At 41.6% G+C, this 12,204-nt stretch overlaps 1 protein-coding gene across 1 annotated transcript in view; it reads right to left on the reverse strand.

Annotated features, from left to right (window-relative positions):
- The window catches only part of LOC310648033 (vomeronasal type-2 receptor 26-like), a gene marked incomplete at its 5' end in the record, with an annotated part of 45,749 nt that extends 36,646 nt beyond the window's left edge, over positions 1-9,103 (reverse strand). Inside the window, 3 exons of the mRNA XM_083375663.1 lie at positions 6,956-7,183; positions 7,615-7,860; positions 8,972-9,103. Coding sequence (XP_083231789.1) covers positions 6,956-7,183; positions 7,615-7,860; positions 8,972-9,103 — 606 coding nt within the window. The remainder of the gene's footprint in view (positions 1-6,955; positions 7,184-7,614; positions 7,861-8,971) is intronic.
- Between the last annotated feature and the right edge of the window lie 3,101 nt (positions 9,104-12,204).

Raw genomic sequence — 12,204 nt, forward strand, 5'->3', positions numbered from 1 at the left:
TGGTCCTGGATGAAGCAGATTATCTAGACCCGTACCAATCGGGCTTCAGACCCGGGTACAGCACGGAGACGGCATTGGTCGCGCTGGTGAATGATCTCTGGAGGGCTCGGGACAGGGGATACTCCTCTGTTCTAGTCCTATTAGACCTCTCAGCGGCTTTCGATACCATCGACTGCTGCGGCGTCTCAGGGGATTGGGAGTGGGAGGCACGGTTCTTCAGTGGTTCTCCTCCTATCTCCTGGGACGCTCGCAGTCGGTGTTGGCAGGGGGGCAGAGGTCGACCGCGAGGCCTCTCGCTTGTGGAGTTCCTCAGGGGTCGGTCCTCTCGCCCCTCCTGTTCAACATCTGCATGAAACCACTGGGTGAGATCATTCGTGGTTTTGGAGTTGGGTATCATCAGTATGCTGATGATACCCAACTTTTCATTTCGACCCAAACCACCCCAGTGATGCCCTCGACGTGATGTCCCGGTGCCTGGAGGCGGTCCGGGTCTGGATGGGGAGGAACAGGCTTCGACTCAACCCTGACAAGACGGAGTGGCTGTGCGTACTGGCATCTCGGGATATTCAGGATATCCCACCCCTCATTATGGGGGGTGAGTCATTATCTCCTGTAGATAGGGCTCGCAACTTGGGAGTCCTCCTAGATTCACAACTGTCCTTAGAAGACCATATCGTAGCTGTGACTAGGGGGGCCTTCGCCCAGGTTCGCCTGGTGCACCAGTTGCGGCCCTATCTAGACCGGGATGCCTTGCGCACGGTCACTCATGCGCTCGTGACCTCTCGTCTTGATTACTGCAACGCTCTCTACATGGGGCTACCCTTGAAGACCACTCGGAGGCTCCAACTGGTACAGAATGCAGCCGCGAGAGTTGTACTGGGGGTCTCCCGATACTCCCATGTCACACCTTTGCTCCGCGAGCTGCATTGGTTGCCAGTTGTCTTCCGGGTGAGGTTCAAGGTGTTGGTAATGACCTACAAAGCCCTCCATGGCATGGGTCCAGAATACCTTGGGGAGCACCTGCAGCCGGCGTCAACTTCCCTCAGCCCAGTACGCTCCCACAGAGAGGGCCTCCTCAGGGTGCCACCGGTCAAAGAATGCCGACTGGTGGCCCCCAGGGGGAGAGCGTTCTCTGTGGGTGCACCGGATTTATGGAACCATCTTCCGGTTGAGCTCCGGATGGCGCCCGATCTCCGCTCCTTCCGGCGCGATCTTAAAACCTATCTCTTTAAACAAGCTGGCCTGGCCTGATGGGACGGGGTGGGATTTTTATAAATGACTTCAATTTTAAATTTGTATTATTTATGGGCATTGTTTAATCATGTTTTAATAATTTTAATTTTTGTATCTAATTTTTATGTATTGCCCTGTTCACCGCCCTGAGTCTCTTGAGAGAAGGGCGGTATACAAATTAAATAAATAAATAAATAAATAAATAAATAAATAAATAAAAATAATTATGAAAAGTTATGGGGAAAAGTACAAAAAGAATTAGATAGTTGGAAAAAATTACAATTATCTTTATTGGGGAGAATCGCAGCAGTGAAAATGAATGTTTTGCCAAAAATTTTATTTTTATTTCAAATCTAAAAAGGATTTAAATTTGGAGGAATGGCAAAAAGGAGTTAATAAATTTGTATGGGCAGGGAAAAAGCCACGAGTTAAATTTAAGATAATGCAAGATACGCGTGAAAGAGGTGGTCTTAAAATGTCTAATTTCAAATTATATTATGAGGCTGTTGCTTTGTCAGCGATAAGCAACTGGTTTAATTTAACACAAGCGAGATTATTAAATCTTGAGGGTTATGATTTGTTATTTGGATGGCATGCATATTTATTGTATGACAAGAAGGTGGATAATGTGTTTAAGATACATATTTTAAGATATGCTCTGTTGTGAGTCTGGAAAAAGTATAGACATAAGTTAAATTATAAGATACCTATTTGGGCAATAACTAAACACGCAATAGAAAATATAAATGTTGGATTTAAACATGATGTGACTACATATAAGGAAATTTTAAGTTTTGAGAGGAATGTATGGCAATTAAAGCCATATAACATTTTAAAAGAAGAAAAGATTGTACAAACCTGGTTTCAGTATGGGCAATTACAGGCTAGATGGAAAGAGGACCAGAAAACTGGTTTTTCAATGATTGATGAAAATTTGGTAAAGCAAATTAGAGATCAAGGTCAAGCACATATAAAAAGGATATATATTGCATTGATAGAAATTGATTCAGAGACAGAACTTGTTAAAGACTGTATGATAAAGTGGGCTCAAAATTTTCAAGAAGGATACTTGGGAAAAGATCTGGGTTAGAAATGTAAAATTTACACAGGCCCAAAATTTTTTATAAAATGTTTTATAGATCCTAAAAAAATAACAAGTATGTATCCGAACTGCCAGCACAAATGTTGGAGGTGTGGTTGTGAGGATGCAACGTATTTTCATATATGGTGGACTTGTAAAAAGGTTAAAGATTTTGGATTAAAATTTGGTGGAACATGCAAAAAATATTTAAGAAACGGATAAAGTTTTCTCCGCAACTGTTTTTATTGGGTATTACCACAGATACTACCGTTGTAGACACTAAGTTGATGTTGAATTTAATTACGGCAGCGAGACTTTTAATAGCGCAATATTGGAAGAAGGAAGAACTGCTGACTATAGAAGAATGGACTTTAAAAGTTTCTAACTTGGCGGAAATGGCAAAGATCTCAGCATATTTGAAAGACCAATCGCAACAGAGATACATTGTGGAGTGGAGGAGATGGATTGATTATATTCAGAATAAATATGGGACTAAAAAGTTTCACTTAGCATTTGAATAAGTAGTGCATATATATGATGTATGACTAGCTTGTAGTTTTTTTACTGAGAGTTAATGTGCGATAGAATTTAATATTTTATTGTTGTTTGCATATTTTAGATTATGTTTGTTTGTATTTTTATACCCTGTATTTAGCTCTGGGAAGTCGGGGAGGGGGAGGGGAGGGTTGGGGAGGGTTGGGGAGAGGGGATGGGGAGGGGGGGTTGTATTCAAAAATGTATTGTAAAACTTTTCAATAAAAAAAAGACCAGGAGCTGACTGTGGCTCAGACCATAAGCTTCTTGTTGCAAAGTTTAGGCTTAAATTAAAGAAAGTAGGGAAAAGCGCTAGGCCAGTCAGGTATGAATTAAATCATATCCCTGTTCAATATACAGTAGAGGTGACAAATAGATTTAAGGAATTAGATCTGATAGACAGAGTGCCTGAAGAACTATGGACAGAGGTTCGCAACATTGTACAACAGGTAGCAACCAAAACCATCCCAAAGAAAAAGAAATGCAAGAAAGCAAAATGGCTGTCTGAGGAAGCTTTGCAAATAGCTGAGGAAAGGAGGGAAGCGAAAGGCAAGGGAGAGAAAGAAAGATATGTCCAATTAAATGCAGAATTCCAAAGAATAGCTAGAAGAGATAAGAATGCCTTCTTAAATGAACAATGCAAAGAAATAGAAGAAAACAATAGAATAGGGAGGACCAGAGATCTTTTCAAGAATATTGGAGAGATGAAAGGAACGTTTCATGCAAAAATGGGCATGATAAAGGACCAAACTGGCAGGGACCTAACAGAGGCAGAAGAGATTAAGAAGAGGAGGCAAAATTACACAGAAGAACTATACAAGAATGAGCTTAACGTCCCTGACAATCACAATGAGGTGGTCACTGACCTCGAGCCAGACATCCTAGAATGTGAAGTGAAGTGCGCCTTAGAAAAGCTGAGCAACAACAAAGCTGTGGAGGTGACAGTATTCCAGATGAGCTATTCAAAATCTTAAAAGACGATGCAGTAAAAGTGCTACGCTCAATTTGTCAGCAAATTTGGAAAACTCAACAGTGGCCACAGGATTGGAAAAGATCAGTTTACATTCCAATTCCAAAGAAAGGCAGTGCCAAAGAATGTTCAAACTATCGCACCATTGCACTCATCTCTCATGCTAGTAAAGTTATGCTTAAAATCCTACAGGCTAGACTCCAGCAGTATGTGGATCGAGAACTACCAGAAGTACAGGCAGGATTTCAAAGAGGCAGAGGAACTAGAGATCAAATTGCCAACATACGCTGGATCATGGAGAAAGCTAGAGAGTTCCAGAAAAACATCTACTTCTGCTTCATAGACTATGCTAAAGCCTTTGATTGTGTGGATCATAACAAACTGTGGCAAGTTCTTAAAGAGATGGGCGTAGCAGACCATCTTATTTGTCTCTTGAGAAACCTATATGCAGCTCAAGAAGCAACAATGAGAACTGGACACGGAACCACTGATTGGTTCAAAATTGGGAAAGGAGACTGGCAAGGCTGTATACTATCACCCTGCCTATTTAACTTAGATGCAGAGCACATCATGAGAAAGGCAGGGCTAGATGAATCCAAAGCTGGAATTAAGATTGCCGGAAGAAATATCAACAACCCAAGATATGCAGATGATACCACTCTAATGGCAGAAAGTGAAGAAGAACTAAAGAGCCTCGTGTTGCGGGTGAAGAAGGAGAGTGCAAAACTTGGGTTAAAACTTAACATTAAGAAAACCAAGATCATGGCATCTGGCCCTCTCAATTCCTGGCAAATAGATGGGGAAGAAATGGAGGTAGTGACAGATTTTATTTTCCTGGGCTCCAAGATCACTGCAGATGGGGACTGTAGCCAAGAAATTAAAAGACGCTTGCTCCTCGGGAGTAAAGCCATGGCAAATCTAGACAGCACACTAAAAAGCAGAGGCATCACCCTGTCAACAAAAGTGTGTATAGTCAAGGCTATGGTCTTCCCAGTTGCAATGTATGGCAGTGAAAGTTGGACCATAAGAAAGGCTGAGCGCCAAAGAATTGAAACCTTTGAACTCTGGTGCTGGAGAAGACTCCTGCGAGTCCCTTGGACTGCAAGGCGATCAAACCGGTCAGTTCTAGAGGAGATCAACCCTGACTGCCCTTTAGAAGGCCAGATCCTAAAACTAAAACTCAAATACTTTGGCCACCTAATGAGAAGGAAGGACTCACTGGAGAAGAGCCTAATGCTGGGAAAGATTGAGGGCAATAGAAGAAGGGGACGACAGAGAATGAGGTGGCTGGATGGAGTCACTGAAGCAGTAGGTGTGAGCTCAAATGGACTCCAGAAGATGGTAGAGGATAGGAAGGCCTGGAGGAATGTTGTCCATAGGGTCGCGATGGGTCGGACACGACTTCGCAACTAACAACAACAACAACAATTTACTACAATGAATCCCATATATCCTGATGTCAGCTGAACTGTTTTGCTCAAATAAGGGGCTGTATCGTATGTAATTTTTTTCATTCTGGTTTTCCAGGATATATATTATTTTAATATATGAATCCCAATAGGTCATTTGTGTGATATTCAGTCCAATATAGTCATCTCTCTCTTTGTTAGACCATTGACATTACATTAATAGGTGTGTTTCATGGTTGTACAAGAGAATGTGATAACACATCTCCTAATATAATTTGTCAGTTGTACAGTCCAAGGTGTCTTTAACTGAAATTTCACAAGTCTGTCAGATTCGATAGCTTTAATTGTACGATAATAATTATATATCCTGATTTTAGACAAAGGATAAATTTCATAAATTCCCAATTCAGCTCTGAGGGCAGCAGCTGAAGACTTTCTATCCACCCCCAAAGATACTTCTCAGATGCTGTGATTGTGTTGTTCTAGCAGCTTTATCTATATACATACTAATCCCCAGACTTCGGTTTAATATAAAGACTTGGGGTAAGTTTGGTAGTTTATACTTTAATAAATGGAAAGAAAATTTAATATCTATGATTTTTTTTAAGTTTAAACACTAAATTCACTTGTGCCCTTTCTCTAAGTGAGCTGCTTTGATGATGAACAAATATCCAGTTCCAGAGAAAACTATCCCTCAGTAAGGAAAGGTGTTACTTGCTCTATTGAATGGCCATCAAAAAGGCAGCAATGGTTATGATGTTTTCCAAAGACCATAACTTTAGACTTTGATTTATCAATAATCATTACATTATTATGTCAATGGAAGCCAAATTGTCTCAACAGTTTACACAATCCAAGTTATGAGAATGATATAAATATTGTATTATCAGTGTAAACCAGGGTGTTCCAATGTGTATTTATCACCTTAGACAGGTTTATTTCAGGATCCTTCATTAGTGCAGGAAAGTCATTAATTTCCAGACTGAATATCAGGGGTTCAGATATGCCCCCTTCCCTTCCCCCTTAGTAAGTTTCAATTCTTTTTCTTGTGGCTCCATTGACCCCAAATCTCCCTCTCAAAGAAGGGCTTGTGGAAAGGGCTTGGATCAGAGCCAGCAGTCAGAGCTCCAGTTTAAGGACAATCAATTTTCTCCATCATATTTCTCTGTTTATTATGTCAAATGCTGCACTAACATCTATAAAGTCAGCAAGCCATAGTTTACCCAGCTGACATATTTTGTGATTAGATATTTCAAGGTAAATCTGTTGTCAATATTAGATTATTAATGTATGTATTTTTATTTAAATTTATATAAACTTTAACTCTATCTAAAACCTTCTTGTTCTTCTAAAGAATGCACTTTTCTTCTTCCCTCTGTCAAATTTATCTAAGAGGAACATGGGAACATTTTAGTCACAATATTAGACTTACTGACCTGCAATTGCTAGACTCCTCTTAATTCCATTTTATCTAGAGAGACTCTGCTAGTATTTTCAACTTCAGTCATGTGAAATGAACATGCCAATAAAGACCCCCATAGATAGGAATATTTTTTGAATATCTGGATATCCATTCATGGTGAATGTGAACATGAACATAGTAGGCTATAACATAGCTGACATATTTTCTAATATAAAGAAAAGCAGCTCTTGAATTCCATGGTGAAGCTATGGTTAGATCTATCACTCACCCATCACCACCCCGCTCAGATAAAGAAACAGACAAACCTGGGGGGCTTTGTAGATGCCTCCTAATGTTGACATCTGGATGGAGATGTCCTTGGCAGCTCCATCAAGAAGAGCCAGGAGCTTCTCCCTCCTTCCACAGCCATAGTTGGGGACATTGGCTTCTCCAGTGGAGAGAATGTCCAGCAAGGCATCCGAAGTGCAGAAAGTGCTCAAATAGTTGTCATGGATGTTGTAGCCAAGTGTGAGATTGTGCAGGAGCTGGGAATTCTTGTTGATAAGTTGAATGGCAAAAATGAAGCGTAAGGTTTTTGAATAACCAAAAGAAAGTCTACTGTAAAAAAAATGTTCATGTTATTGTCATCAACAGCAACAACAAATTATTTTTTAAAAGTTTAATCCTCTTTGTTTCCACCAGCCTACTCAGCCTTAAGCCAAAATGGATCCAAACCCAAAGATCATTTATTTCAGTAATCAAGGTGCCCAGGGAACACGGAAAGGAAAATAATCTCAACTTCCTTCAGGTTCTCTCCTGCCCCATTTTTAGATTTGAGTTTCTTCCACAAAATTAAAGAGGCAAGGAAATCAAAATATTTCAGGAAATCAAAGAGGTCCTGAAATATAGGAGAAAGTGGAATAAGAAGGAGAGTGTTAGAACTGGAAATGGAGTGGATGCAACTCCATCACCCGGAATGACTTACGAACGAGACTGAATAGAAGGAGCACGGTTGAAAGGCAATTTCATATGCGATATTTCTGTTATAGTGATAAGCATACTCATGAGATGGTCTCCTGGCCTGTAATAGCTCCACGACTGCTTTCCATCCTGGGGCTCCAAACTGGGTGGGCACTTCATTCTGAGCTTCCCAGAGACCGGCTGGGACACCAGCAGCATCAGAACCAGAAGGCCCATAATTCTTGGGGCTGAATCCATTCTGCTCCCGATTCTTAACAGAAAGAACAAGGAGGGTTAGAAGAATTCAAAGGCTCTCACAAGAGAGGAATGCTCGTGGTTTCCTGATTCAGACAGAGACGCAGCAAAATTCACTTGGAGAAAAAACAAAAGTACATTGAAGAGCACAGCCCCAGCCTGTCTGAAGACTTCTGCCACACAGAACGTGACCTGCAGCTTTTATCCTTTTCTGATGAAAGATGTCTTCCGTGTTGCTTCAGCCTGATGTTTACATCCAAGGCAGTCACTGGAGAAGGAGCAGAGGACCTAAGACCAGGATGGTGATTATTACAGGGAGAAGCAACTTTTCCACTGGGGACGCTGAACTTCTTTGTGGATCTGTGTGAGGAGCATTAGCTGGAAAAAAAGCATGTTGGTGAAAAGTCACAGATGCCCTCCTGGGGGTTCTGCTCTGTCGTGGTTGTGGTCCTTCCTGTCAGGACTTCTCCAGAAAGTGATGCTGGATGAACAAGTGAATTGACCTCCGATGTCCTTCTGAGATATGTAACTTTGGTTTAGGCTGTGGCAGAGCTCTCAAAGCTAAGGCCTCTGACTTTTGCCCTACTTCCCCTTAGCTCACAGACTAGCAAGTAAGTAGCTGTATTTTTATCTTGACCCAGACATATGCATCCTGTTTTTATCTTCCAAGGCTGACATTTATCACATGTATACTCCCTTTCGCTGACAACTCCTTTTTCTTTTGTTGTTTAAGTGTACGTGGCTTATTTCACTTCTCTATATGACATTACTTATATTACCATATATTATTCCTCCCTCTGTAACGCCTATAATATGACATATGAATACCAGATGAATGTAACTGTATAAATTTATGTTGATGTGGATCTTTCGGGGTCCAGACCCTTTCATGCCAAGTGCAGTCTGGACCTGCGCAAATAAACTTCCTACATTGAAGAGCTTGGCCTGGTCTCTTGCCAATATTTTTCTATTTCAAATGGCGACCGCGGCACGACCAAAAGGTCAAGGCAATATTTTGCTGAGGGCCGTTCAACCCCTCGGGCCCATTGGGCAGTCACTCCTGAACATTCTCCAGGCGCCACGGGGGATCCAGCCTCCGGGAGACAGCAGTGACAACTCTTTGGTACCGATGGTGCTCTGATCGAGTCCAAGAACCCTGCAGTGTAGGAACGGTGGTCTGAACAATTCCTGGCCAGGATGGGGAAGTGGACAACGCGTTTCAGGCGAGTATCTGTTAAACTCTGGTGTGCCTGTCTCATTTGAAGACAGAAGAGGGGGACTGATCACCCTCCTGGACTCAGGACAACGTCGTCCCTAAAGCAGTCCGTGTTAGGTTGTGTGGGAGGTTAAGCCATTGCAATTCCTATTGGTGACCGTTGGAACGTCCGGCATCGTAGGTCAGTGGCAGTGTATTAGTATGGGGTGTATCAGAGTGTGCCCAACACACCGTTGGCATGCATGTTAAAAGGATTTGATGATTATTTTAGTGATCCTAAATATCCAAAGGGGAATAGGATTCAACTGAAATTTCTGTGTGAACAAGCATGGCCTCCACAAGGTTCTTTTAGACGTGAGACTGTGGATGCATTATGAGGAATCCTAGCTGGGGATGATAAAAAATATGGTGACCAGTGCATTGTACATTGACCAGTGGGGGAATGCATTGGATGAGAGAAGTGATGATTTGTTACAGTGTCAGGCAGAAATGTTTCGTCTTTGTGTTGCCAGACCTATGGGAAAGAAGTTGAGGGTTGTGTTTAAACGGTTTAAGGATATAAACATATCTGAAACTAAAGTGTCAGATGCTAAGAAAGAAGTGTTCTTTAAAGAAGAGGAAGTGATTTTCAGACCCCCTCCCTGTGTGCCTCAACCACCCCCTTTGCCTCCACCAGCAGCTGCGGTTGCAGGCTGCAGCGTCTGGAGAGGCACAGCCTGTAGTGAGAAGAAAGTTTAATGGAAAAGTGCCGATGGCTCCCAAGGATGAGGAGGAGAGATCAGTAGCTGAAAGTGGTGAACCAAGTGAAGGTGAGGAGGATGAAAGGGAGGAAGAGTTAGTAGCTGGGGTAGATGTTTCGGTAGGAGTGACAACAAGGTCAGCCGCAGCTGAGGCAGTAGCTGCAAAGCGAGAGTTTTTGGCTCCCTTAAGACAAACTGACTGACTTAGGGAGCAGATGAAAGTCCAGAAGGGTTTTTGCGAAGATTGCTTGACAATGTGTGAATGTTGAATGAGAGGTGCATAGCACAAAGTTATGATGATATTAGAAAGAAGTTGCGGAGGTTGGAAGGTGCTTTGGGGAAGAATACCAGTGAATTATTGGAGGAAGCATGAAAAGTGTAGGGACAAAGTCAAAAAGAAAGAAAATGCCCGAGGCGAGAGATGCGAGGACAAGGCTGGAGGGGAAGACCTGGGTTAGGGTGAGGCAGGTCTGTTAGGATAATGCCTCCCAGGTTCCCCTACAGGGGACGAGGGGCAAGAGGAAATCAAGGGAATGAAGGGGGAAGAGACAGTGTGTGTGACATTGAAGGAATTGGGTTGGCAGGAAAAAGTTGAACTGACTGACGGGGACCAGGCTTGGGGAAGACCCCCCTGAGTTCTTGGTTATAATGAGTGTTGGGGGTCATCAGACAATGTTTTTGGTAGACACAGGAGCTGGGCGATTTGTTGTAAATAGTCCAGTATCAGTACCTGGACCACAGAAAATACAGGTCCAAGGGGGTGTCAGGACAAGTATTGGGAAGACAGGTCCTGACACCAGTAACATGTCTGTTTAATGGGACTCAGATCCAACATGAGTTTCTCTATATTCCTGAATGCCCCTCCCCCATGTCCCTGTGTATCACCCTGTGCCTCAAGCCCCACCACCAGTGGTTCCAGTCCAGGAGCCAGTGGTGAGTCCAGTTCAACCCACAGATGTTGATAATGACACTAATCAAGTTCCAGGGATAATAAAAGAAATTTATGTGCCTGATGGATCCCAGGCAATATATAGTCCATTTTTGTTAGAGGAGTGTGGAGGTAGTGTTTTGTCTGTGTATCTGTGTTGTGTCTAGTAATAAAATGAAAAGGCCTTATTATTAAAAGAAAGAAAAGACAACAACCAACAAACAAGGGAGCTCATTGGCTTCTGAACAGCTCCTTGTAATTATAATATCAGTTATTGATTTGTCAGAAGAAAGTATGAAATGAAGTATCTGTATGTGAAATTGTTTATGCAAGCAGTTTGAATGGGCTTGAATGTATGGATATGCTAATTTTCTGTGGGTGAGAGAGAGAGTTTCACCCCCACCACAGACTGTGAAGGAAGCAATAGACTGCAGAATTTCTTTTGTTTGTTTATAATATAAATAAATAAATAAATAAAACAATATAAGCATTTGCATGAAAAGTTTCATGAAAGATGTGTGAGAGGATTCATAGAAATATAGAAAGAGAGGAAACTATTTTGTTAGTGGTGAGATTTTTGTGTAATTCTTTTCCTGTCTCGTCACCCTTGCTAATTGTGTTGCTTTAAGAGCGAGAGAGACAGAGAGGAAAAGGGGGGTTTAATCTTTTTAACTATTTTTTTCCGGTGTAGAATTCTGGTTTGAGGAAGCTGGGATACATGTGAAGTTTAATGTTTTAACCTACTTAATGGAAATTTGTTTTCATCTGAATGGAATCTGATTAAATTGGAATTTGACTAAATTTATATTAAGAGTGAAGAGTTAATATTAGACTTTGATACAAAACTATTTCAGTAACTCGGAATATTTTATTAATCTTGTTTATTTTATTTATTTTTCTGGAGTTGCTTTTTGTTGTTGTCATTTTTTTTTATGCCTGTGTGTGGGACACACTGATAGAAAATAATATCTAGGAGAATTGAAGGAATTGTACTTCAACCCTTGAGAAAAGTTTGGGGATTATATATATATATATATGAGCTGTGCTGTTTGATTAAGAAAGGTTGTATTGAAAACTGTTAGAAAAGCAGCTTTAACAGTTTGGTGAGTGCTCCTTTGTTGGCTTTTCACTAGGTAATTTGTTTGTAAATGTAGTCAGCGAAATGGTTTGGAGGAGGTTTTGACCCAGGAGTGGGGGAAAGAGGCAGCCAGTAGTATTTTTGTCTAAAATTGGCATTTGGGGAAGTCTTGGTGGTTAGCATTTTTTTATTAAGTGTGGGTTAAGCTGGTAGAGGACAGGAAAGCCTGGAGGAACGTTGTCCATAGGGTTGCGATGGGTCGGACACGACTTCGCAACTAACAACAACAACAATTTTGTATCAGAAAGGCGAAAAGAGGTAACCGCTTGTTCATAGCAAAGTAGTTGGGAAAACAGAAAGGACATAATGAAGGTGTGATAGTAGATGGGGAGGGAGAA

Source organism: Vipera ursinii (genome assembly GCF_947247035.1).
Source record: "Vipera ursinii genome assembly, chromosome: 17".
In the NCBI taxonomy this organism is placed as follows: domain Eukaryota; kingdom Metazoa; phylum Chordata; class Lepidosauria; order Squamata; family Viperidae; genus Vipera; species Vipera ursinii.